At 42.0% G+C, this 27,486-nt stretch overlaps 1 protein-coding gene across 2 annotated transcripts; it reads left to right on the top strand.

Annotated features, from left to right (window-relative positions):
* Nucleotides 1-19,909: 19,909 nt before the first annotated feature.
* Nucleotides 19,910-27,486, top strand: FST (follistatin). Of its 2 annotated transcripts, none has more exons than XM_013180615.3 (6): nucleotides 19,910-21,048; nucleotides 23,014-23,205; nucleotides 23,530-23,748; nucleotides 24,108-24,332; nucleotides 25,416-25,646; nucleotides 26,126-27,486. In XM_013180615.3, coding segments are annotated over exons 1-6 (951 nt in total). In that variant the 5' UTR covers nucleotides 19,910-20,966; the 3' UTR covers nucleotides 26,128-27,486. The 2 variants fall into 2 exon arrangements, with proteins under 2 accessions (XP_013036069.1, XP_013036067.1); XM_013180613.3 differs by having other exon boundaries at nucleotides 19,912-21,048; nucleotides 26,369-27,486.

Consider the following 27,486-nt stretch of genomic DNA (forward strand, 5'->3'; position numbering starts at 1 on the left):
GCTCTGGCTTTACTACCATTCACTTCATTGATTCTTTCAGGATATTCCTTGTGTGTCAGATCACACAAGAGGAGACAGGAAGGTCAGCCACATTTGCATCTCTTTTAAAGGCCCATGGGCAAATATCTTAGTATCATCGTAACTGTTCAGTAGATTGGGATCTTACAACATAGATTTCTGAATTGTCACGAACCCACTTACAGAGTAGTTAGTTTTGATTTTACTGTCTGATAAGATATTAAGTTCAAGTTCTGAAATATTTTTCTTTAGCAAGAGATCATTAAAAGCATAGTGATACATAACTAAATGTATAAATAGCATAAATAAATAAAATGCTATTTTGCCATATTTTTCTGTCTACAGTACACCAGGATACTTTTATTATGGAGTGCCCTGAAAATATTTGCTGATAAAACTCAATGTCAAATGAATGTAAATAATCCAATAAGTCTAGAAGATAGATACAAGAGATGAGAAAAACTGAGAGAGGAAAGAAACAAATGTAGTAAGTTGGTTTTGCGGGACTGATTTGACTTTAATGTAATGCCCTGAAGACAGCTGTAGCACAACAGTACAATACAGCTAAATGAACAGATGTGTGCACCAACCACACGTTCATAAAATAAGAGGTAGCCTTTTTATATGAATGTCTGCTAAAGGAATAAAAATAGAAAATAATGTATTTCCAGTCCAGGAAAGGGTAGAATTTTCAACCCATACAGAATGGCTGGTCTTTAACTCTCCCTCTTTATTTGTGTAGTAGTAGAAATGGAAAAGTTCAATTTATCATCAGCAGTAAGATTTCCAGTCTGATGTGTTTTTTACAGGCTTAATATGTGATATGCTATTATTAGTAACTTTTGTTGTTAGTATAACCAAGTTATAATTTAACCTGATTACCCATGTAACCCTTTAATACAAAACACAGGAGATTTGATAGAAGAAATGTCCATTAAACAAACATAATATCATTTTGTTCTATTTAAATAAATAATAAGACTCACTACCTTTTAGAAAAAAGGCCAAGTATATATCTGTCAACCTGCAACCACACTGAAACAGCAAATACAAATGGTATGAATCATGAGACAAATGGAAGATGGAGGTTACCTTCTGTGTGTTGTGATAAGATATTATCACTCTTCTACAAGAAGATTGATGGAGCAGTCTAATGAGAAACATTGTTTAAAGGAGAGACAATACTCTGACAAAAAACAGTCGCTCAAAGTTTCACCACTTCTGAACTGTTCTTTGGGAACAATAATACATGGTCATTCATATCCATAATGTGATAGAAGTCTAGAAGTGTTTGGATCGCATGAATATCTTGTAAAGGGTGATAAGTCAATTTACCAGTTAGATACTTGAGAACTGTAACATTAGCACCATGAATCTTTTCCTGGTGAAATGTACATCAACAATAAGGAGTCTTCCATCATTAGCAATTTGCAAATCTTTGAAAAGGAATAAAATCTCAAGTGCATGCTAGTAGGTAGATAATTCCTAAGTCATAAAAAGCTTCAAGCCATATTAAGCATGGTAATTTCTGGGTAAGACCTTTTCAACATAGGCCATGTGTGTCTGCAGAGGTTCTAGACAATTTTCATCTTACCTCACATTAGCAATCCAAACGCAACATGTCAAGTACTAGTCTAGGATGTCTATCAAAGTACCTCCAAAGGGCAATTTCTTCCATTCCAAAATCCTCGCTAAAATGACTATCCGCTTCCTCTTTTTCTAGCCAACTAACCTATACTAAACACATATCTTTTTAAAAAAGAAGTTAGGTATTATTAATTCCACCCATTGTACAAAGTCTGTCAAGTGTCACTCTAAGTATAGGAAACAAGTAGAGTGAGTGCTAGAAGCATCAGTAAGTTAGAACTCTTCATTTGCTTGGAGTCTGGCATAAATTGGCATCACACCACTGAAGTTCCTGCACAGGGCTTGGCCTCCGAAATGACAATGGATTTTATGTTAAAACTGTCCAAAAATGTACCCTTCCTGTATGTCTCACTGCTGATGGTAACAGCAGAATCCCTTACCAAGAGACATTCTGTTCATTCCATTAGGTCTGATTCACTTACACCAGTGTGAATAAGACAATGAATGACAATGAAATCATTATAGACACACCAAGATTAATGAAAAAAGAACCAGAAGAATCAGGAGAATCATATGTAACTCAAGCTATGGACTCTTTTTTGTTTATGCCATAGAATTTGCTCCATTAGTTTCACCAACTTTGTTCCTTATTCTCTTTTTATATTTTGAAACTCTTTTTCTAGGAAAATTAATCTTGTTAAACTAATTACAGTGAGCATTGTGTGTGTGTGTGTGTATCTGCATATGCATCTGTGTGTTTCTCCCTTACTGACTTGGGCCATCCTTCAAAGTTTCTGAAACCACTACACAATTTCATTAGCCAACATGCCAGAGTGGAGTCACTATCAGCGATGTTAAGTTTCTACGACCTTCACAGAAACAGATAGCCAGAATGAGGAACTAGCCCCTATCAATGTCCCTGAAAAGGCTGTGGTGTGACTCTGTATCTTATTAGACACTAGGGAATCTAACCACAAAATACTTCTTTATGAGAAAGTGCCCTTCAGTATCTTCACTGTTTAGAGACCTACTAGCAATAAAGTGTACCACCCACTGTTAAATTTCTCTCAAACTGCTGTGAAAATGCCTAAGTGGCTACAGATGCAGGATCTCTTGTTAGGATTAATACACTACAGAATAACATCACTATCATCCAGAGCCGCTAGCCAGGTAGAGCATTAGACACGTCTTCCTGAGCCAGCACCCATCCCCGTAGCAGCAGACTGCAAGCGCAGAGCATAGACTGCATAAAATTCCTTGTCCAGCACAGACTGGACTCTCCTGTGGGGAGGGGCCATGCCCTTAATTCTCTGTGTGAAATACATCTGTTGCCCTATGGCAAAAGGTGAGATAGTAGCAGCTATGATAATGCTGGTGCTGGTATTGATATAAATTCAGATCACAGTACAGCCCTGATCACAGTACAGCCCTGATAGATTTGAACCATTTCTGTGTCATGCAATCACCTTGGAGTTCAAGACCCCTTTTCTTTTCAATGGAACAAGGCACAAATCAGGGAGCAAAAGATAACTTACACTGCTGCCTTCAGTGCCATATATTGGCCTCAGAACAGGGGAAAGAACCAAAACATCCCCACCATGCCCTCAAGTCTCTCCCTCTGCATTTGTGCTTCAAGCTTCCTAGCTCAAGGAAACTGAGTGGCACATGAAGATGAACAGCCGGGAGAACCTGAGGTGTTGGGAGATATCTGGCCATTCTCCACCCCAGCCACTTTGTAATGACATAGTTTTTGCCAGTGGCATTTCTATGAGAGGGAATAAAAACTCATAAAACAGCAAAAAAAGAAAGAGCACCACCTTGGTCTAACTAATATTCCCTTTTCTACTTGTTTTATATTACACAACCAAGTGTGCTAACACCATAACACCACCTTGTCCATGCAGAAGTATGAATTAGAACAGCTGTAGCCACAGCGTAAGTGCCCTTGAACATGCTGAATTTTTCCAGTGTATCACAATTACAGAAACACCTGTGCCAAACAGCTTTCTTCTGATCCTCTATAAAAGTTCACAAAGCCCTCAAACTTTCTCGTTTCATACAGGTCTGCACTGCCTTGAAGCCAGCTCCATACGTCTCAATATGGGATACTGCAGAATTGTTCCTTTTCATGCCTCTAAACATAAAATAAAGGGTATGTGCAGGTGCACTGGTAGACATGTGATTCTGTTGTTTGACAGTAAGGTAATAAGGCAAAATATAATATTCACTTACTTGATATAGCCTTCTGACAAATCTACTCTCAAAAAAATTAAAAGTACAAATATCGTGACAAAAAATATACTCATGCTGTATTACTTGGAAAGGTGTATTCTAGATATCTGCAGATACAACTATTCTACAGCTCTATGTTAGCTATTGTTTTGTTCTGCACTGTTTGGTGTGGGGTTTTACTGGGGTGCTGAGAGGAAAGAGTTGTTGAATCACGGCAGAAGCCTCAGGACTGAATGTATTTGGCTAGATTGTTATTTTACAAACAAGATGCTTATAGCTGCACTAGCCTTAGGAACTGCTGGCTAAAGCCTATTACATTATTTACATTGAAAACTACCCAAAGTGTCTGTTTAAAAAGGGTCAGAAGAAAGTCACCCTTAGCAGTCACCACAGAAAGTGTGGCTGACTGTCCTTCAGGCAGAGCTCCAGAAAAGGGAAAGGGAAAAAGTCAGCTACCAAGCCTAAGTGTTTGGCGCATGCAGGATCACAGCCTGTAGATAAGGCTGCCCTATGAAAGATGCAGAGTGTGCAGTCATTACGCAACCTCCCAAGTCTTGGCTCTCTGCAGCCATTCGTAGCAATTGGAAATTTCTCCATATCCAAAAAATTCAGCAAAGAACAGTTTTAATAATATATTTGTCAGAAAGGCATGATTTTTGCAGTCTTAGAGAGGGGAAGCTTTCCACTATCCCCATTTACACAGTCCACTGTGAAAAAAAACATGCCTTTTTTTTCTGCAGAGCATGAGTAGATAATAAATAATATTACTACACTAATTCAGGAAGCAATGTACAATGGCAAGCATAATTTGAACTGCTTCTGTGCTGCCCATATACTCAAGAAAAACAGGTAGATATTGTGTACAGCTCAGGGGAAACAACTGTTTCAACTGCATTGGTCAGCAAGTAATAGGAATAATACTGAAAATATCTGAATGTTGTTATGCAAATCAGTGGTATGCCCTCATGTTGAATATTATGTTCTGTCCTGATTACTCCACCTAAGCAAGGATTTAACAGAAATAGAAAGTGACTGGAGACAGCTGATAAGCATGTTGCAGCCATGAGAAGGATTCCATAGTCTTGAAATGTTAGGACTATTTAGCTTAGAAATAAATGAAACCATCAGCCACAGTGCAAGCATACATCATGAAATAAAATGGTATGAAGGATGTAAATTGAATACTCCTATTTTGTTTGCATTTTCTGCCACTTTTCTTACACTTCATCCGTCTGGTCTATTTCAATGTTAGGATATTAGAATTAGGGACTGTCTATTACTCTAAATTTGAACCACAGCTACCACAGTGAGGCCCGCAGATGGTCACTAGGCAATCTAACAACAAACAAGAATAATCTTATTTACCCTTTGTCCTCGTAAAACAACAAGGAGACAATTACACTTAAAAGGCAACACATTTTAAATGTTAAAAAGGATACCCTCCTATAACATAGCCCCAAGTGAGACATTGCAGAGGCTCATGCAGCCCTGGGAAGCAACAGATCTGGGGGCAAGGTGTGGGCAAGGAGGACAACATGTGTGCTGAAAACAACCTTTCTCACATGCCACCAGAGATCTTGGAATGCTGCAAGGGACTGCTGGTGCAGAAATCAGGGACAAAGTTCCCCCACTCTCACCCTCCATCCCTTTCTCCCTCTGCTGGCACACAGCTACCATGCTGTGTGTCACCACTGGGACACAACAGCAGCACCAAAGGAAGGAGCTCCAAGCGTTTCCCACTCATACACCAAACCTTTTGTGCTGTACATCACATATTTCCCCATGCTCCTTTCTGGAGAATTCAATACTGCAAATGAATGGAGATAAGAATCTAGACGGCTGCGGTCCAGAATGATATGTTTCTAATTCACATTTCCATCAAAATAGGAGTTATTTTTAGCAGTGATGAAAAGACTTGTATTACTTAAGTGTTAAACTCATTGCTACAAGATAAAAACCAAGGCAAAGAATTTAACGGGATTCAAAAGGCTTAGGAGCTGTGACAGGTCAAAACTCCTGCAGTTACATAAGACAGACAAGCTCCTTTTCTGTAAGAGCGAGAGTACAGACGCATGTTTCAGACACAGAACTGACTGCTAACTGACTATTGCAATGAAGAATCTTCCCTCTGGTCACATTTTCCCATTACTTGTCTATTCTGGGGCTTCTTGGACCTTTTCAGGGGTTTCTTGAGAAGGTGATCTCTCTCAAAGATAGTATACTGCACTGACGCATTAACCAACTTGCTATAGTAATATGTGTCCCAGGTAAAGAACTAAAATTGATTTCTTTTCTTTTACCTTTTATCTCTGTGTGTTTGATAGGAACAATAGAAGAGAAAAAGGATCAAATAGAAGAGAGAAGAAAAAAACTTATGTTTTTACATTCTGAAACAGAACAATTACAAGCAAAATATCTGAGATGGGAATCTTAATGGTGGCAGAGATCAAAAATAATCTTCCAGCTGTAGCACTTATGGTTCCAGTTTTAGTTCCAGTAGATAAGAAATTTGTTCCAGCATCATAAGCTTCCTTCCATTTGTTGTCTGTTGCAAGCACTGGCACATACGTCTAGTATGGATATTGTGGATACAGTCTGTGAATACATGTTGGCACTAGTTCCCTTACAGCCACGGAAACACCTGCCTCCAAGCTAATTTATAATCTGTACCTATGGCCATGGGCCACTTACGAGTTTATTGAATAAGGTCTTGACAAGCCATATAGGAAAGACTCTGTTCTTTCTCTTCCTGTTCCACATGACATAAGTTTGGCATTAAGTAGTCACATTTTTATGTCCAACTTTATAGATTGTTAATAATATGTAACGATATTTGATATGTAAGATCATGGGTCAAATATTTCTCACTTTACTCATGTGAGTAGTCCCACAAACTTTATTTATACAACTAGCCCGAGGAAGACAGTCATGGTTTACCTTCTCTGTAAAATTACGCTGCGTTGTTATGAAGCAGCCCTCACCATACCTCACAGCATTCTTAAGTCTGAAGCACAATGTATGTCCTGCTCTTGAGTTGTTCAGACTAAATCCTGTAAGACAAAGGAGAGTTGTCCACATGCAAAAAGAAATCTGACAAAGCAATAGGATGCCCTGTTTCTTCTCACATATGGTTCAATATAATAAAATATCACATCCTCTTTATGTTTTATGGGTTTAATGTACCCCTTTTTGTACTACGTAGAAACAATTATGAAAATCCATTCGACCACTATTTCCTTGACAATGTTTTTTTCTTTTGTTTATAAATGACTGTGGAGAACAGGTCTGTAAATGAGTCATTGCTTTTGACTCTAGTGTATTCAGTTGGCATACTGTATCTTGGCTGTGTACTAGACCTAGGTGGTTTGTTTTTGTATAATTATCATCTAAGTAATCAGGAAGTGGAATCTCCTAGAATGTTTATAAATATCATGAAGAGTCATTATTAAAAGTACCAGGAACAATCCTGTAGAGGATACGTCACATGGTCTGGAAAGCAGAGAGGAGAAGTTCAGGTTGTAGTAGTTTTTCTCCACTGACTTGCATAGGAAAGAAAAGCATTCCATAAACTACAGAGCAACATAAACAACTCATTCTGATTCAAATCTGGATCCAAGCTGGAAGCGCCTTGGGTTTAGCATTTAGCACTGAAACCATTTCAACACAGAACAAACAGCAGAAAGTTTCCACAGCATTTGCAGTTTTATTGGAAATCAGCAGATGGTGCTTCCACAAGGCCCTTTACAAGTTCTGCTTTATGAAATATATAGGTGGCTAGGTCCTGGTGAAATGTTAAGTTTACCTGTCATGCATTGCTGTGTATTGCACCTGTAAAGTCTGTTCATTGACCAAGTCTCTTGCAATTTTTTAAATTGCGGACCTACCCATAAAATTGGCAGATTATGTCACAAATTTCACTGTTAAGCCTCAGTATGGATGACAGACCAGGTCCTGGGAATCTGTCATTCCCCTTCAGCTTGAAGAACAAACAGCATAGATACTTTGCAAGGTTTCCTGGAAATCCAAGTACACTCACTTAAGTTAGGCAGGGGGACAGAGCTCTGCACAACCCTGGAAGATGTATCCTACCTGAAGAGTAAATGAGTGCAGCATTAAACAGCAGGCTGGGGACAGACAGCAACTGGCTACTGCAGTGACCTGTTTTGGATTATCAATTACAGAGGCACAACTGTTTGCACAGCCACAGACTATCTTGATTTCAGGGCCAGCAAGAGAAGTTACTCCGTGCCTCCACTTATTTGGCTGGTGCGCTGCACAGATACCTCTTCTTCTCACCTTCCCCTCTGCTCCATCCTTGGTAAGTAATGAAGGGAAAGAGTCAGGAGGCAGAAGCCTTTTGTGCCTTGTTCCAGTGTGTGCTGGCAGGCCTGCTGGGATGTGCTGGAAGAGATGAAACACTGTTCAGGGACAGCACCTTCCAGCTCCCACGCAGGACGTGGGTTGGTGTCCCTCACCTGGGTTATCAGGCACCAGGGTTAACACAAGCTCCAGATACAGCAGCTACCTTGGATGCATTCTGCTTTCGACAGCAGAGTTTCAGAATACCCCAGGAACATATATTTAATTCATAATTACACTCAGAGTGCAACATGAAGATATATTACCATTACCATAAGTTAACAGTGACATAGGACAAAACAAATGAAATTAATTTCTTAGAATGACACATGAAAGACCAGTCGTGATTTTCCAATTTCTAAGTACTATTTTAACCCCTAATCTGTTTTTCTCCTTTGCAAAGTAACCTTATCACTACACTTGTCAGCCCATTCATATCCAATGACTTACTCCTTAGCAGTGAATTACTGAAGGTATTCTTGCAAAATGCTTAATAGATCTCAGAAAAAAATAAAGCATTTCTTTGGTTCCCAACTGCCTTTGATGGGATCAATAAACCCTTTAAATCTGGCAGCAGCTAACACATCCCATTGGTGGTAACCATTATTTTTTCGTTCTTTTCTTAGAGCAGATATCTGGGGAGAAGAAACCACTCCAGAAACAAAGTAAGATATCATCAAGAATTTGAAAAAGTCATCTGGTGAAATACACAGGCAAAGGGAGTCAGAGAAGTAGATATTGACAATCTCAATTTAAAAGGAGCCAATTTCCTGATCCTGAAGATGACCCTCCACCCACCTCCCTAACATAAAATGAAATGAAATAAATAAAATATTTAATAATAATAATAGAATCAATAATAAAAACAATTCTCCTTTCACCTTGGGATCTCTCTCTTTTTTTGTCTTCTTTTACAAGGAATCCGTATTAATAGAAGGTTTTTTTTTTTTTTTTTTTTTCCATAAAAAGGGGAATGGCCACCAAAGCTCGGAAGCCAAGAGCAAAACAGTTGAGGCTTCAGGAGGGAATCAGGAGGGAGCAGCCACACATAGTCCTCAATGTGACATGAAGGCAATGGGCAAAGGCAGGACATCCAAGAGAGCAGCACACCTCATAGACCCCAGACTCAGGGGATCCCATGGACTTGGTGGGAGTACTCCTCAAGGAACACAGAATAAATGTCCTTCTGTACAGCTGCTCGCTGCACATCTGTCTTTCTATATGCCTTTCAGAGCATCAGAGCTCGGGTATGATCAGAGTGGTCTCAAGGCAAGCATCCCTTGTGGCATGCCGTTTGAAAGACACTGGAGACATTTCCCACACGCGACTGAAATCCCAGCCTGTTCCACTAGAGGGTTGTGGCTAAAGGACAAGCCTAAGCAGCGGCATAACAGGCAGTCTGGTGTGATCTGCCTCAGCGTTGTGATAATTTTCATTTTCTGAATACAGGGTTACAGCCTTTACTTTCCACCACTGGTTCTTCTTGCAGAGGCAATTTGTGAAGTGAAAAACCCTGAAATGTTGTCCTTTCCACAGCTTCTGAGCCTTCAAAGCTCCCACGACACTGCCTTCTTGGTCTGACTTTGCTGACTGCAGAACAAGAAAACTTGTCTGATTAAGATATTAAGATAAGACATTAAGATAAAAAAAAAAAATGCTTAAATGATGTCTCTTCTCCTCTACCATACAGAAAAACTATTTTTTTGATGATATAGAAAGTTCACAGTATTAAAAAACTAAAATAAAATAAAAACTATTGCAGAACACTTCTACTAAAATAACAGGCCATTCCTAATAACCTTTTAACAGAAAGATGGGTCTCGGTCTGGTAATAGACAACACCTCTACCTGGATATCTTGTCTGAACTGGAATGATCAAGAAAAGAGATATCAGATTTGAAGATAATCCTAATTCTGCCACTAAAAATAACATTGCTAAAATTGAATCACAAACATCCTATCTCTTTAAACAAAACTGTTAAGTCATTAAAGAAAAAAAAAAAACATTAATGACAAATAAACCCATATCATCCACCTTCTCTCCTAACATGCAGACATACTCTTATCTGTGAGCATTCATCTTTGTGTCGAGTTGTTTCTTTTTTTAACTTGGTGTTGGATCCTGCCCAGGATTTGACTTCCCTTTTCCATGAAAAGAATATGATTTTATTTCTGAGAAGTACCAAGTACATTTTGGAATTTTTCTTTTTTTTTTTTTTTTTTAACTAAGATGAATAAAATCAACACTCATACTGCACTCAGTAGAATATCCTGCAAAGTGCCAAAATTTACCTGCATTTATCCTGCTGAAGCATAAAGACAACAAGCATGTACAAACAAAGTTTTTAGGAGGCTTGAAGAAGATCTTAAAAACTGTGCGTATCTTTAAACAAGACAAGGGTAAATAAGGGTAGAAATACTACTTTCATTTCATTTGTAAGTGGTTCCAGACATTGCAAGTTATGTTGTTGATATGCTGTTATTTTCCTCAGAAAACAGTTACTTCAGTTGCAGCACTGAACTTCAGTATATGGCAATTTGAGCCAAATAGCACAGAGTCTGATGCTTAAACGTCTCTCTTGTCTAGATTTGTTATGTCTTCATCTTTGAGATATATCAGAATTAATTCTTTTAAGGATTTGTATTTTACCAGTAGCAGGTTACTAAACCTTTCTTCAAAATTTTGTGGATAAAGCACTCACTTGGCTGTAGATACTCATACGTTTTCTCTCCAACTTATAGATGTCAAAACAGTTTTTGCCTAGGTCTCCTCATGAATGCTTTCCATTATTCTCTTCTCCTTTGTTTTACCAATAGTTGAGCAAGTTACACAGACATTTAAGAACAGAGCTAAGGGAATTCATCCTTAGTCCTCAAGAGGTCTCTCTTAATTTATAAATTCCTTGTAGATATAAGTCAGCTTGTGGTAGTTATTTTAAATGAATATATTTTCATATATTCAAGTTCTTCTTTAAAACCTCCCAGCTAAGATACCTTTTTAATACTTTTTTTCTCTGCCAAAAAAATCTGAAAACTAATTGAAATCTAAAGGCACAAGCTTGTTTTGATTATCTGCTTTAGAGTCTGCTCTGGAGGTTCTAATTATTCAATTACTCACCCGTACACTTTCCTTTCCCTTCCTTCTACCCTGTCCCTCCACCAAAAGCTCTTGAATTGCTGTAAATGAAGGAAAAGGTCTTTCTCTGACAACCATATTTCTATAAAGTAGGATGCTTTTGCTATCCTGCTTTCCCATTTTCCAAGGCCAGCACAGCCCCATATGTTGCAGGCCTAAATTTCCTAGTTAGAAATTCTGGTGTTCCTACCAAGGAGATATTTGATGATGCTAGCTACTGGAACCGGAACATCATATAAGAATCTCAGCTTCCATTTTTCAAAAATTATGCCAAAACTCATCGTTCTGCAGAAAGACCTGAAAATGTGACTGCCATCTCAGAAAACAGAAAATAGGAAAGAAAAAGAACACAATAAAAAACAAGCTATTTAAGCTTACTTGTTTGAGTAGAACCTCACAATACTCATACCTTCAGTACACTTGACCTTGGTAATACTACAGCTCATTGAGTTGAGCAGCCATTAAGGGCAAAGTCTCAGAAGAGTCGCTGGTGACAGGAGCAAGACATGAGGCATTCTTTAGTTAACCATTACTGCTATTGCCAGAGAGAAATGAGCTCATGCCAAGGCTCACTCAGATTTGCTGGTTTTGCTCATACATAGTGGACAGCACTATTACAGCATTCTGCCTAGAAGGCACCTGAATGAGCTGATGGTTCAGTTTTGGACTACTCTGTGCCTATCCCATTTGAAGAGATGGCCTCCTTAACATACAAAGCTATGTTATCACAGCTGGAAAGGAGACTACAACATCTGTAGTGAGTCTATAGCAAGGTGGGGATCAGTCCCTTCTCCCAAGCACCAAGTGATAAGAGGAAATGCCCTCAAGTTGCACCAAGGGAGGATTAAGTTGGATATTTAGGAGAAGTTTCTTCACTGAAAGAGTTGTGAAGCATTGGAACAGGCTGCCCAGGGAAGTAATTGAGTCACCATCCCTGTATGTCTTCAGAAAACATGCAGATGTAGTGGTTAGTGACATGGTTTAGTGGTGGACTTGGCAGTGCTAGGTTAAAGGTTGGACATGATCTTAGAGGTCTTTCCCAACCTGAATGATTCTATGATTCTATGATCTTTTCACCATCACCACTGCAGAATTTCATCTTCCTTTTGGATCTTATAAACAATGATCAAAAAACTCAGGTCAGCAATGAGTTTGATGAGGGTCTAGGAAAAGAGTTCAGAATTGAAAACACAGACTTTTTGAGTTCGTGCAGAAAAGATGTAACTATACAGTTAGAAATAAGGAACACATGGAGCCTGGGACAAACCATGGTTTCCTTTCACTGCCCATAATGAAAGAAGGTTGAACAAACTACATGAGGAAACCTCAGGTAGCTCTCCTGGGTCTCCAGGGTTATCTGAGCATCTGCATGCAAGATTTATTTAAAAAAAAAAAAAAAGTGATTCAATAGTAATCAATATTGTAATATACAAATGAGCCACCTAATACAGACCAAATCCTGAATGTCAGGACTTTATGATTTGTGAAACAATTTCTCTTTTAATAATCTTCTTTATCATTTCACACTTTAATGCATGGAGCCATGCCATGGATGTTTGCAAGAATGAATAAGATAAAGTAAAATAGCAGCAAGAAAAGATGGCCAGGGGAGACAGAATTAGATGGGATTTGGAGTTTCTCCCTGCTACTTCACAACCTATTCATACACCTTTGGGTACATAATTTTGTGCTTGATTCAGTTACCTAAACATAGACATTTAATGTCATGTCACCTGGGTACCCTAGAACATACAAGGCTAACAGATATGATGGCACATCTGCGCCAGACACACACACTTCTGGAGAAGCAGCTGGAGTCCCAATTGTTTAGGCACATTGCGCGAGAAAATGGTTAAAGCTCTTCTCCTGCCTGTACCTCAGTCCCTCACCAGATAATCTCTGTTCTTACCCTTCTTGCTCTCACAGTGTTGCTGAACAACAAAACCATTAAGGATTAGCAGGTTTTCAGAGCTGGAGGCCCCGCAGTTATCAGCCCCATTCTGAGAACTTGGGGGAACCAAGGATTTGGTTGATCCTTAAAAGAGGTAAGAGCCAGAGCAGAGACAAAAAAGCAGAAGAGCAAACTTATGCATTCTGGACCATCCTGCAAACCCATGACACAAGTAGCTGTCCTGTGGAAAAAAAAAAAAAAAAAAGGTGCACTGTCTGCTCTTTCTCCAGACATCCAAGGAGAAAGGAAGCTTGCTGTAATCTAAGCATTAGCAGTCTGAACATCAGTCCTCCTATTCAGACTTGTGGCTCCTCAAGTCAACTCTTGATCAAAGGTAGAAGAAAGCAAGTATGAACTGACAAAGTTAGTGGACCTGAGACACAAGGATTCCTCCTAGACCCCCCTCCTTGGACATGAACAGGGCATAAGCCAGTTATTGTGGTACTGGAGGACGACAGCTTTCACATTACATACTGTGGAGCCAACAGACCTGCAGCAGTCCATGCGTGGGATCGGGAAGGGAAGGGAAGGGAAGGGAAGGGAAGGGAAGGGAAGGGAAGGGAAGGGAAGGGAAGGGAAGGGAAGGGAAGGGAAGGGAAGGGAAGGGAAGGGAAGGGAAGGGAAGGGAAGGGAAGGGAAGGGAAGGGAAGGGAAGGGAAGGGAAGGGAAGGGAAGGGAAGGGAAGGGAAGGGAAGGGAAGGGAAGGGAAGGGAAGGGAAGGGAAGGGAAGGGAAGGGAAGGGAAGGGAAGGGAAGGGAAGGGAAGGGAAGGGAAGGGAAGGGAAGGGAAGGGAAGGGAAGGGAAGGGAAGGGAAGGGAAGGGAAGGGAAGGGAAGGGAAGGGAAGGGAAGGGAAGGGAAGGGAAGGGAAGGACATAAATTACCATGGACTAATTCTTCCTTCTCATTCTATTAGCTAATATCTACAGTCTTACTCATCCCATAAAGCCCTGACTACAAAATAATTTAGGAGGTCCACAGATACCACTGTTTTGTGCTATGATAAGTCTACAGAGTTACATGCAATGACATTTATAATACAATATGACATAACATTTAATTTGTACTAAAAGTCATTCTGGAAAGTCACTATTTTTTATGCAATAGTACAAATGTTCTTTAATGAACTGAAAAGAAAATTTTGATGATCTATGAAGAGTTGTAATACATCTGATGTTGTAGCAGATCTTGAAATAAAAATATTTTAGCACTCACTGCTTTTTATGCATATACATTGTTATAAAATAAAAAATTGAAAGAATCAGGATAGTCACAAGATACTCCTTTTCTGCTTATAAAAAAGCTCATCACAGTTGGCAAAAAGCTTTTCTTTGCTTCTGTCATAGCCATGACCTTAACTTTTCTAAAATTCTTTGTCGCAATTAGTCTTGTTTAGATCACTATTTTTGCTGGGGGGTCTTTCTTACTCATTTCTTCTCTGACATGCTATATATTCACCAAAATATCCAGCTGTTCTAGGAGGTGACATTTGGAGTTTAACACAAGTACTGCATAGGACAGTTTTGATAATGTCCCAGTAAGCTGCAATTGACTGAATAGTATTCTAAAATCCATTTGGTTCCATTAATCTTTGAAAGTAAACCATTAAAACTGATCCTCTTCCTTGATGGGCAATAAATATAAACCTCACAATAAATGATCTATTCCTAACAAAGCTGTAAGTTTGACATACTCGAGCACCTACTCTCTCAGTCTAGAAAGAGAATCCAGTATGTCACCATGTATATGCACTGAGCCGGAAACTGTCCATTTGTTACCCTTTTTTTTCCACGCTATATGAAGTTTTTCACAGTTGGCTATGGGTAGCACTCTCAACAACGATTTTTATTCCATTTAAGTTTCAGGCTGGGACCTCCAGTAAAACGAATCCTTTTTTGGATTAGAAAATGATGTGACTCCACATTTCCAACGAATCAGATATGCCCTCTGCATTATCTTTAGTAGAATCAAAATAACAAGAAGAAAAATAATGTAACAGCAAAAATTAATTGAATTTTCACAGTAGTTATTTACAAACTACGTCCGTCCTCACTTTAATCTTGAGTTTAGTCTCCAATCCTGTTCCAGCTGCAACTGATTGCCCACTGACATGTCTTTTGAAGTCTGCCACACTAAATGTTCCAGACCTTAAAAGTACAATAACCACATATAACCCTACCATTCCCAAAGCACCATGTGCCTCATCTATTATTTTAACTTAAAAATGTGGTGTTATATCACCAATTCTGACATAGCTCCACTTGGCAGAGTTATGGAAGTAGAAAAGGCAATTTGCCAGTCAGGAAGCTGGGCAAGAGCCATTCTGCACTTAGTACACAACTTAGGACCACTGAAGATTCACTTAATACTGCCCAAGCCAAAATGGTCTTCCAGGAACTGTTATATCTGACATCTTTGCTCTTTCCATGCTCCATTCCTCTATGACAATTCTTAAGCCTTTACATGGAAAATGGGTTGTCTAGGGATGGTGGTGATCCCTTTCTGGCATTTAGGCATTTCTTCAAAACAGCAGCAGCCTAAATGGCTGTTCAGAGTGGGCTGCCAGCAATTACTACATTTTCTTTTTTCTAAGTTCTCAAAATTTCGTTTAGAATCAAGATTGGAATTCCTGCTACTGAATGCATTGCAATCTCAGAAACTGGAGAGTCTTATTCTGCCCTAGAGATTCCATGGTCTGTGCTTCTAGTTGTTTTCTGTTCTCTGCAATTACAAAGAAAAGTATTCAATCAATAGATCAGATCAGTGTAGCAATGGATCGGTGTACTTTATCGTTTTGCATTTAACTTCCGCAGAAAGTCAATGACGTTAATGCTTCCCTTACATTTTTTTCTCCATTGTAATTTTCTACTTTTGTCCAGTTTTTCAGTAACTTGGAAACCTTTTGTAACTAGTTTAGCAACCTGTCATAGTTTTCATTCCACTCATGCATTAAACCTCACCTCCCGTTTGCAGTGGGTACTGAATAGTAAGGCCTGCTGCACTTCCTCAGTGCTGGTTCACAGTGCCACCTACACAAGAGAAGAAAATGGGTTTGGAGTATCTAACGCAGCTTGTCCCACCTGGCCTTCAACAAGGTGAAAGTATCCACCCAAATGCACAGGGACAATTTGGTTACTACTTCCTGAGTCACCACTGAAAGGTAGGGAGGGGGCCAGTTTGTCTCATACCCCACACACGTCTATTTTATCTGACCTAAAACGTGAAGGACACCTGTCCACATGCCCTTTTTCTGGTCTGAACAAAGGCACAGAGAGAGTGGCAAAACCTCCATGGGCTACCAGAAACTCCCATATTTAAGACCACAGTAACACTTGTCACACCACCCTCCTGTTCTTCCCATGAACCGCAACGAATCAAAGTAAACCTTTAAGGTGCCTTCCAGAAGGTCTGAGCACCCACCATAGGGTGGATTATTAAAAGTGCAGATTTCTCACATACAAGAGGAGTAGTTGACCATGTTCAACTCCATATTTCAATTCAACCACAGGAAGAAGTTCCAAATAAGAGTATCTGTTTGAGCTGTCCTGGTCAAAGGTGATGACAGCTTTTTAGATGTGATTTGCAAAATATCTATTGATGAACACACTTGCACTCCCTTTGCATTTTTTTTCAAGTGGTATTTGTTAGGTAAAATCCTTATTACCTGTTAATTCAGTCCATTGTCCACTACCTGAAAACCTTTTGGTCAATTAAAAAAATAATAAAATAAAATAAAATAAAATAAAATAAAATAAAATAAAATAAAATAAAATAAAATAAAATAAAATAAAATAAAATAAAATAAAATAAAATAAAATAAAATAAAATAAAATAAAATAAAATAAAATAAAATAATTGAATGTATTTGTATTCTCATAAGCGCAACTTTTACCAATACCATACAATATAGGTTCTGTATTTAACCGTCTCACTTATGTGTAACTTCACTGTCATAGCACACATAACACCTGAAGAGCATAATACCAGAATTTAGTTAATACATTTGAGTGGGTTAGTTTTATCAAGAATTGGTTTGCTTGTTTTTCATGAAAAAGTCTTGGCTAAATCAAGAAATGAACCTTTGCATTCCAAATTCTTGTGCTACTCTGAGAAGCAGTACTTGACATTTGTACGGCAGGCAAGGATTGATTTGCCCCACACGGGAAAACTAAACAAAACAAAGAGATGAAGGAAAAGCTTATAAACTGTAATAATGCAGTGGTGCTCAGAAAAGTCCTTAAATCTGGTACAGAAGATGTGAAATAAGAGAACTTTCATAAAAGTGCCATTTTCCAAAAAAAGGGCCCATCTTTTTGTGATAACCAGGACAACTACGTGAAGCTAGCAAGGTTTCTCTGCTACCAGAAGAGGACGTTCTACCTTTATTTGAGCTCTTTCCGTGGGAGTTGGATGAGTTTTATCAGTTGTATGAGAAACCAGATCAGATGATGCGTGCATCCAGGACAACGGGAGGGTCCTAGAGGCTTCTTCATCTCTCCTGAATTTTAGGCAGAGACGTGTCAAGACAGGCTTCCAAATTTCCTCAACCCAAATCCAGATCTCTTTCAAATAATCAGCTTTTGCTTGCAGTTCTATTCACACCTGCAGAAAACTTTATGCAGACATGCTCTTTATCAAATTGAAGGTCCTGAGCTGGCCATCCTTGACACAGGCAACAGCTCCTGTGTTGAGAGACAGAACAACGAGGGGGGAAGAGTAAAATAATAATAATAATAAAATTATGCTAATACGATATCGACACCACAAAATAAATATTCCACATATATATGTATGTGTGTATATATGTTTGTGTATGTTAATAGTACCTGGTTAGTACAAGGTTACACTTGAGGATTACTCTTCCTCTTACTCAGTGTTTTGCTGCAATTTCCTCAGATAACAGCCACCTAATATTTTGGATTATGAAGTCTGTTGCAGCTAGAGCTGTATTACAGATAGGGAAAAGCCACATATTTTATGTAAATTGAGAGCTAAAACTGAAATTTCAGAAAGTTTGAGATGTTAGCATATAGGGGTGTTTTAAAAGGCTTTATTATTCCAAGTTCAGGGCCAGCTGCAAAGATTGGACTCACATCCAAAAACATATATTAAAATGCATACACTTCTTGGTAGAAAGAAGTTTTAAAACCTGTCAGGCTGAGAACAACACTCTTTTTGTGTGCTGCCTGACAATTCAGTTACAGATCGACCCTATTGTTTTTTTGGTAATTTAAATGTGATTGTTGGCAAAGCAGAAAAGGGTGGGGGAGTAGTACAGGGAGGCATACAGTGAAAAAGAAGAAAGCATTTCTGATTATACAATGTTGTTACACACAAACCCAATATTTAGCATCTAAAAAAAAAAAAAAACAATAAAAGAAAGAGCAGCTGTTTCTGTGTGATGTCAGAGAACAGGTGTGATACAAATCTCCATACCAGCGCAATCATATTGATCTCCCGATGATGCACGCATGAAGCACATGTGCAAACCTTATCGACCCATCCGGCATCTCATTTCCAGGAATACGGCCTGAAAATGCCCCTTTATAATTGAAACCATTATCAGGATAAACACCGCATTGGCCAATTAGGAAAAAAAAAACAACACAGACAAACTTGGGGGAAAAAAAAAAAAAAAAGAGAGAGAGAGAGAGAAGAGAGCAGGAGCAGAGCGGGGAACCTGTGCCCCGGCGGCGCGGTGCCGGGAGCGGGGCGCTCGCTGCGGGGGCAGCCGGGGCAGCCCCACCGCTGCCCCCCTGCCTCTTCGGGACGGGACCCCCGCCGGGGGCCGGGCCGAGCCCCCTGCCCCCGCTCCCCGGGGGGCATTGCCCGGGGATGGGGTGGGCTTGGGGGTCCGGCCCCCTGTAGGCACCTTGCGCCCGGGGTGCGTTCCCTCCGGGAGGAGAGGCGGCTTTGGAAAGCTGCCCTTTTCCCCGGGATGAGGGGTGTTTTGGTATTTACTGTTGATGTCGTCTGCCATTAGAGGGCACTAAGCAACCCTGCATTCACGCTGCTCCAGCGAAAGAGGAGAGAGAGGCGGGGCGGGGGGGCGTGTGGGGGGAAGAGTGGCACCAATTTGGGAAAAAGATTAAAAAGGATGCGGAGTCCCGGAGCTTCTGAAGTGCTCAAAATGCCCGGGCGCTGCTCAGGACGATGATCATAATAATAACAAGGAAAAAAAAAAAAAAGGAAAGAAAGAAATGCAGCGAGGTCAATCATTTACCAGTCTGCTTCTTAATGCGTGTGACTGCAGGTGGTACCGGGGGACATTGTGATTCATGCCCACTTTCAAAGCGGGACCCGGGCCCGGGCTGAGGCACCCAAACAACTGTCTTCTAATATTAGCACGGCTGTATTTCTGGATCTATTATAGTCTGTCCAGACAGATCCCATTGTAATGGGATCTTTTATTAAAAGATTAGCACTATCTCCTGCAGTTGGTGGAAAAAAATCTGTTATCGCTGAGTTATTTGCAGTTGTGGGGAGGGGGCGGGCGGTGGGGGGGGCCGGGAGGCGGGCGCGGGAGGAGGGCTGCGGGGAGGGCCGGCGGAGGGCGCGGGCGGCCGCGGCGCACCGGCCCCTGACCCGGCACTGTCCGGGCATTCCTGTCTGCATACTTCGCAGTCTGTTGTGCTTTGGTGGCTCAGAAAAGCGAAAGAATCGAAATTAAAAAGGCAGCTTTTGAATAAACAATGCCATTTTCCGTTAAGTAATCGTTTTGTATAAAAGGAAATATCGCCTACTCAGTTTCATTCAACGGTGCCAAAAAATGTTATAAATGAGAGACCGCCAACTTTTCTAAGGGGAGAATAATGCCAGACTGTGCTTAATAAACTAGTGCCCTAGAAGTTCATTATCGATGTTGCAATCTTTTCTGATTCTGAAAGGAGACCGCCTACGTCGCCCCCATTCCCGTCTCGTCCTCCCGGGCTCCCAGTGAAAAAGGCTGTCACTTGGGCAGAGCCCTAGGTATTAAACTTTTATTCGGTTCCTTGCTGGTTTTTTTTTTGTTTTGTTTTGTTTTGTTTTTTCGGTCCGGGGTTGGTCGCTTGGTTGGCCGGGGCTTTTTTTCGGGGGCCGAGCCGTGTGCGCGCCGCTGCGGGCACCGGGGGCTGCGAAGCGCGGATGGGGAAGGCTGGGGAAGGCAGCGCGGAGGGGGGAGGCACCGCGGAGCGGGGCGCGGAGCGGAGCCCCCCCCGGGCAGCGGAGCCCCCTCGGGGGGGCAGCGCAGCCCCCTGGCCCCCCAGCCCCGCTCCCTGCGCCGCGACCCCCGTGGGTTGCCAAAACCCTCCGGGTGCGCGGTGCGGGTCCCCAGGGCTTTGCGCTGCCTCCCGCGGGTGCGGAGCTTGCGCGGGTGCGCGCCCCGGGGGGGTGGGGGTGCGCGCCCGCGTGTGTGCGTGCACCTAAAGCAGATAATTGGAGAGGGTTTCCAGAAGGTGGAAAATGTCACCTGATTCACACTGAACTTTTTAAATCTCCCCACCCCCGAGCAGACACACACACACATTAGGAGACCGCCCACCGCAGACAGCTAAGACCCCCGTATAGATTTAAAGAGAGACTGCATTCAGAGCCTGACGTTCATTCAATAGAGCGATCATAAGCAGGCTGGCTAGTGCTCGCTCCCTCTCCCTACTCCCCCTCACTCTGTTTCTGTGTCTCTCTCACTCCGTGCTACGCTGAGGATGTTAAATCAGAGAATCCACCCGGGCATGCTCTTACTCCTGATGTTTCTCTGCCACTTCATGGAAGACCACACAGCGCAGGGTAAGACCGGATTGTTTATTCGTAGATGCGTTTTATTGCTGTTGTTGTTGTTATTACTGTAATTTTCCGTCTTTCGGGCGCTGTTTAGTTCGCTGCGGTGTTAAACGCCTCTCTCCAAGGTCCAACAGGAAAGAAGTTAACTGTGAGCATGGGGCTGCTTTGTACCGAGGCGCAGAGGTGTCATTTAGGTTGCTTTTTGATCGGATCTTCGCCCCGCTCTGCACAGGCACAGAGAACAGATGAGGATGTTTCTTGGTATTTTTGTTACTATGCAGCATGAATGAAGAGCAGCATCGTGGGGGAACTTTTCCTAGGCGCGGGTCCCGAATGAGTGCTCAAAGTTTGTTGGTAATTTAGCTCAGATTCTTATCTCGCCTGCCTGACAGAAGGAGAGGTGATGATGGGGAGCCCCACAATTACAGCTGACGCTTTCAGAAACCAATAGTGGTCATTTTCCGGACATTCCTTTAATATTAGGATTTCCTCCTTCCCCCCCTCCCTCCCCTAGTGTGTGTGTGTGTGAGTAAATGTTAACGTGCTGTAAATTCTCCTGCGCTGAGGAGTATGCTTCAGTAAGTTTGCTTTTTTCTTTTTTTTTTTTTCTCCATGCGAACAAAACAGCCCCGAACCTGGTATTGACAACTCTTAAGAGCCCTCTTTCGACACAAGGGAATATTGATTTTTAGTTCGGGGGCTTTTTACCCCTTATCTTGACCGTGTGCCACCCACAACCTGGATGTCTAACCGTTGCTTGCTTTACCATTTTTTTTTCCTTTTTTTTTTTTTCCCCCCACGCCCCTGAGCTAGAGCAGAAGTTAAACAAACGTAGGCAACTGTAAGACGCAAAACTTTTTTTTTATTATTTTTTAGGGCGTTGTTTGTTCTGTGATTTTTGGCAGGGGGTGTGGGGAGGGGGTCACGACACGACACGTCCCCCCACGCCCCGCGACATCCCGGCTGGCCGATCCTGACCCCTCACTCCGGTACGTTCCCATCGGAGTAAGGAGGCAGGATCGAGCCCTCGCTGGATGAGCACCAGAATCAATTGGTATTGAGTCGCTGGAGAAGTCACATTGGTTATTCACGAGAGGCTCATCCCAACCAAAACTCTCCAGCTAAAGCAGGGGGAGTTGCTTGGACTAATGTTCTTGGCGTGACTCCACGAATAACAGGCATACTAGTAAAAAAAAAAAAAAAAAAAAAAACTCTATCCGGTTTAAGGACAGTGTACTTTCCTCTGCAATGCTTGCCGGAGAGACGGCACCTCCAACTTTTCCAGTTGGATCGATTTTGAAAACTCTGTAGGGACCTCCTCCTCTGTGTGCCCTTGCGTTGTGTGTACTTTGCTCACTTTCTTTTTTTTTTTTTTTTTTTTTTTGGAACTTTGCTGACTTATTTTAGTAAAGGGAAGACGTTTGTTAATAGAAGCAGCGAAATGTGGAGATTTCGAAAGACTTCGCTAACAGCGAATGTTCCCAGTCCGTGCGGATTGCAAAACGGGCTGGGGCTGCAACTGCGTGCGGCACTAAAACAATGCTGCTGGGCAGCCGCCGTCAGGAGGAGAGGGCAGGGGGAGGAGGGAGGAATTTGCAAGCGCGATTTTCTTTTTATTCCCTTTTAAATGCACATCCTTTTCAAGCCTCTGTCACGTGCCGGCAGGGCTCCTTCTGCTCTACATATGGAATAAATACCTCGGAAAACTGCCTCGTCCTGTTTTGATCTGGTCTTGTGCTTTCAGTCGTTTTTAATTATTATTATTTTATTATTATTATATTATTTTTACTGTTATTATATTTAACCGCGGTCCCAAGCGGGCCGGGGTAGCTGCGGGTTACGAAAGGGGGGCAAACTAAATCAGTCGCAGCAGCCAAAGTCGGGGTCGCCCGGGGCGCAGCACGCGTTGTGCCCCGGGGGTGGCGGTCACTGAAGGCGTGCGGGTGTCCCCCCCCCCTTGTCCCCCCGCAGCTGGGAACTGCTGGCTCCGGCAGGCGAGGAACGGCCGCTGCCAGGTCCTCTACAAGACTGACCTCAGCAAGGAGGAGTGCTGCAAGAGCGGCCGCCTGACAACCTCGTGGACGGAGGAGGATGTCAACGACAACACACTCTTCAAGTGGATGATTTTTAATGGGGGAGCCCCCAACTGCATCCCCTGCAAAGGTGAGGGGGGCCCTGCCAGGCACACAGGCCCGCGTAGTGGGTTGGGGGAGGCAGGGGGCCACAGGAAAGCCTCGCTGCCCCGGGGGGACCCCCTTTTTCCTCGACCGTGCAGAGGGGTGGAGGGGATGGAGCCCCCCACGGCCCTATCCTCACAGGCTGGGGGATTTCCCTCGCCTTCCCTTCCCTGCGTGGGTGTGGGGGTGCGGGGAGGTGTGTTCACTGTGCGCCCTACGGTCACGGCGTGTTTTCGTTCTCTGAGTGGTTTTGGCACCAAGTGTGTCCCGCACGCTGGGTACTGAAGGGGTGCCTCTTTCCTTCCATCAGAAACGTGCGAGAACGTGGACTGTGGACCCGGGAAGAAATGTAAAATGAACAAGAAGAACAAACCTCGGTGTGTTTGTGCTCCGGATTGCTCTAATATCACTTGGAAGGGCCCCGTGTGTGGCTTAGATGGGAAAACCTACAGGAACGAGTGTGCCCTTCTCAAAGCCAGATGTAAAGAACAGCCCGAACTTGAAGTCCAGTATCAGGGCAAATGCAAAAGTAGGTTTGCAAATCTCATCCGATCTCCCTCAAATGCCAAAGGGTGTGTGTCTGAATGTAGGGAGGAGGAGCTGACGTACTTCCCCAGTGTAACCAGAGTGATGTTCCAAGTGCTGGGAGACAGTAACTAAACCATGCTCAGCAGACCAGGGCCTAGCTGGACTGAGAGTTCCCCAGGGTCTAGCAGCGCTTACGTCCAGCTCCCCTGAGATGGGAAGGTCCCCTACAGCGGCCCTTAAATGAGGATTGCTGCTGAAGGCTTTAACTGATCGTTTGTTTCATTGTGTCACCCATTCGCTTCTCACTGTCATGCTGGGGGTCCCCTAATTAATCGCTCTGTGTTTCCATCTTTATTTCAGAGACCTGTAGGGATGTCTTATGTCCAGGCAGCTCCACGTGTGTTGTGGATCAAACTAACAACGCCTACTGTGTGACGTGTAATCGAATTTGCCCTGAGCCTACCTCTCCTGAGCAGTATCTCTGCGGGAATGATGGCATAACTTACGCCAGTGCCTGCCACCTGAGGAAAGCCACCTGCCTGCTGGGCAGATCCATTGGATTAGCCTACGAAGGAAAATGCATCAGTAGGTATCTCAGCCGGAGGGATAAGACTGGAGGGAACTGAACTTGCAGTCTTGGCTGCTAGGGGTTTCTGTGGATGTGGATCTGTGGGTGGGTGGGAGCACGAATGGATGGATGGGGTTTGTGCTGGGGAGCCGGAGAGACTCCGAGCACCCTGGGTTTGTGTTCCCCTCCAGGACAAAGCAGAGCCAGGGTGCGCTTTGCACCTGCAAAGATTGCAAAAGGAGTGAGGGAGTAAAGGGTAAAAAAGGGTAAAAAGGGTAAAAGTAAATCTTGCTCCTCTTGCTGTCACTGTGGGTGCCGACATTGGCGTCCAAGGGAAAAGTACCCACCATTAAATAGATAATAACATGGTTACGGCATAACAAGGTCTCAATATTCGGTGGATCTGGATTCCTGGAAACAATTGTCTTGGCAAAGCTTGCGTTAACTTAATTGGAAACATCTGATCACTTTTTCCTCTTCAAAAATATTGCAGAGTTTGGAGACAGTTGGTGGGTGAAGATAGGAAAATAATCTCAGTGCATCCTGACATTTTGCACTGTGATTCCCAGAAAGGAGCGGTAGTGAAGCATGTTACAGGGGAGCACCTTGCAGCCTCTGCTCCCCCAAACTGCTGGAGGGATGCCGGGGAATCTCAGACAGCTTTTAGTTGGCATAGGTTGAGGTGAATTCCCTCTCCAATCTTGTAGACAACGGCTATATGTGGGTTAGTATAATAATAATTGATTTAGAAATGCTGTATGTGTTGCCAAATTCTCCACTTACCACTAATTTGGGGAGCTGAATTTCCACTGACATCAAACAGAGCAGGAAGGTCATGTGCAATATAGGCAAATGTAATTCTGTATTCCCAGGGCCAAGCTGTACTGGCACGGATGTCTTTCTTCCCCCACGTACAGACAGGGAAATGTGTCCAAGGGACTACTTGCTTAAAAACAGCAAACATCACCCCATCTACAGCATCTGAGCTTTGTCTATTCACAGTTCATTGGGAAGAAAAGGAGTTTGAGGTTGTTTGGGTTTGCTTTTTTTTTTTTCCTTTGTCTTTTCACTTACCTCTAGTATCTTGTGTATATTTTTAGAAGCAAAGTCCTGTGAAGACATTCAGTGCAGTGCTGGGAAGAAATGCTTGTGGGATTTTAAGGTTGGCAGAGGTCGGTGCGCCCTCTGTGATGAGCTCTGCCCTGAAAGCAAGTCAGACGAGGCAGTCTGTGCCAGCGATAACACAACTTACCCAAGCGAGTGTGCCATGAAAGAGGCAGCCTGCTCCATGGGTGTGCTTCTAGAAGTAAAGCACTCTGGATCTTGCAACTGTAAGTGAGATTTTTAACTCTGCAGACACTTAAGGCTTCTGAAGGCAATCCCTAGGTAACAAAGACTTACGCCTTTAAACCTAAGAAAGTTTAATTTAGAGATTCAAGATACGGCACACGTGCCATACGAGTATGTATGTATCACGCACACGCTTTGGTTACTGATGAAATGCAATAGATGTCCAGCATCCAGTTGGCTTTCAAGTTGGGGTATTGGGGATATTCTGAGAACAAATCGTTTTCTCAGAAACGGGTTGCCCTAGGAGTATACTTTTAGCAATTTTTCCTAATTTGTCTGCTCTCGTGTGCTTCGCTGATTGCTTTATTAACACTCGGATAAACTCTAACTCTGTCCAAATGAACGAGCCTGATGGTAGCACATGAGCACCTGGCTTGGCACAGTTGCCTCTACTAACTCTGAATGAAGGACACAAAGCAGTTAAACCTAGAACACAAGAGCGCTTTTTATTTGATTTCAGGAATCTGCCAATAAAACCTGAGCCATTGATTCTTCAGAACTTTCTGCAGTTATGACTTCATAGATTATGTATAAAAAACCTTATTGCATAACAGCAGATGCCAAAGAGCATCTCACTACAAGTCGCATAAAATGCAACGCTGTATTATGGCTGTTCAGAGGGCTTTGAAAACATGCACTGAGCTGCTTCTGCGCTGTTGTTGTCCTTATTTAAACAACAGCTCCCCTGTATTCCCCCATCTAGCCATTAATGAAGACCCAGAGGAAGAAGAGGAAGATGAAGACCAGGACTACAGCTTTCCTATATCTTCCATTCTAGAATGGTAAAACCTCCATCACTATTGGAACAGCCATTGGGCACGAAATCAATGTCCATACTGTAAATAAGTGTATGCTTATTTATTTTGGGGAGAAAAAAAAGTATACATATAGTTGAGTCTCGTAGACATTTATTTATACTGTGTCATGTTTTATAATTTATACATAAAATGTCTGGTTGACTGTACACCTTGTTTTTTGAAGAAATTTATTCGTTACGGGAAGAGCAGTGTTATTTATTGTGAGGTCTCTTGCTTGTAAAGTAAAGCTTTTCTTTCTTCTTGTAAACTATAAAAGTCCATTCCTTAGAGCTTACCCACATGATCTCATCTCTTTGTTTCACTGAAGTTAACTCTTTTCCACTTTAACAAACTTGCATGTCGGTTTCTGTTATGTTTATTTATTGGATTTTCTTCTTGCCGGTCCTGTACATAAAAGATCCCTCGGGTTTTTGTTTACAAGGAATCTTGACTGACCAAAAGGCATTGTAACTGACTTAAATATACTTCCAGGGTGCAGTGAGGCGGTCTTTAAGGAAACTTCTTCCACTTCACTTTTCTCTGCTTCTGATCAGATCACATTCTGACGTGATCTCAATGCGCTGAGCATATATACTGTACTATACGAATTCCGGACCCAAAGAAATCGGATTATGAAGGTTGTTAATAGCTACAGGGCTAACTGTAATAAGAATAAAAGTTTTATTTTATTTTTAATGTTTTATTTTTTTGTAACATGCATAAATGTTTTATCAGGTGTTTCCTTTAAGATGGTCTTGCAGTACCACTTTCAAAGTTTTGTTTCCCGATCAAATGTGTCACTAAAAGTTTTATCAAAGCTTTATCAGTTCAAGTTTCTTGCTTTTCATAATACTTTTTTTCTGATGCAATTTTATATTTTCAAACATGGCGAGTTAAATATAAATTCATTTAAATATATAGTTTTGTACTTTTCTACCATGTAAATGTGCAATGTATATAAAAGTTATAATGTGTATTTGTAAATAAACGATGAGTGAAAAAATAAAAAATGGAATTTTCCCTA

This window comes from Anser cygnoides, chromosome Z (genome assembly GCF_040182565.1).
Source record: "Anser cygnoides isolate HZ-2024a breed goose chromosome Z, Taihu_goose_T2T_genome, whole genome shotgun sequence".
Classification (NCBI taxonomy): domain Eukaryota; kingdom Metazoa; phylum Chordata; class Aves; order Anseriformes; family Anatidae; genus Anser; species Anser cygnoides.

What these genes read in the sequence shown, in the direction of transcription:
- FST (XM_013180613.3), top strand. Translation starts at nt 20,967, where the DNA reads ATGTTAAATCAGAGAATCCACCCGGGCATGCTCTTACTCCTGATGTTT. An exon ending in GGAAGACCACACAGCGCAGG is followed by an intron (nt 21,049 to 23,013) that starts GTAAGACCGGAT and finishes GTCCCCCCGCAG; the next exon opens with CTGGGAACTGCTGGCTCCGG. An exon ending in CTACGAAGGAAAATGCATCA is followed by an intron (nt 24,333 to 25,415) that starts GTAGGTATCTCA and finishes GTATATTTTTAG; the next exon opens with AAGCAAAGTCCTGTGAAGAC.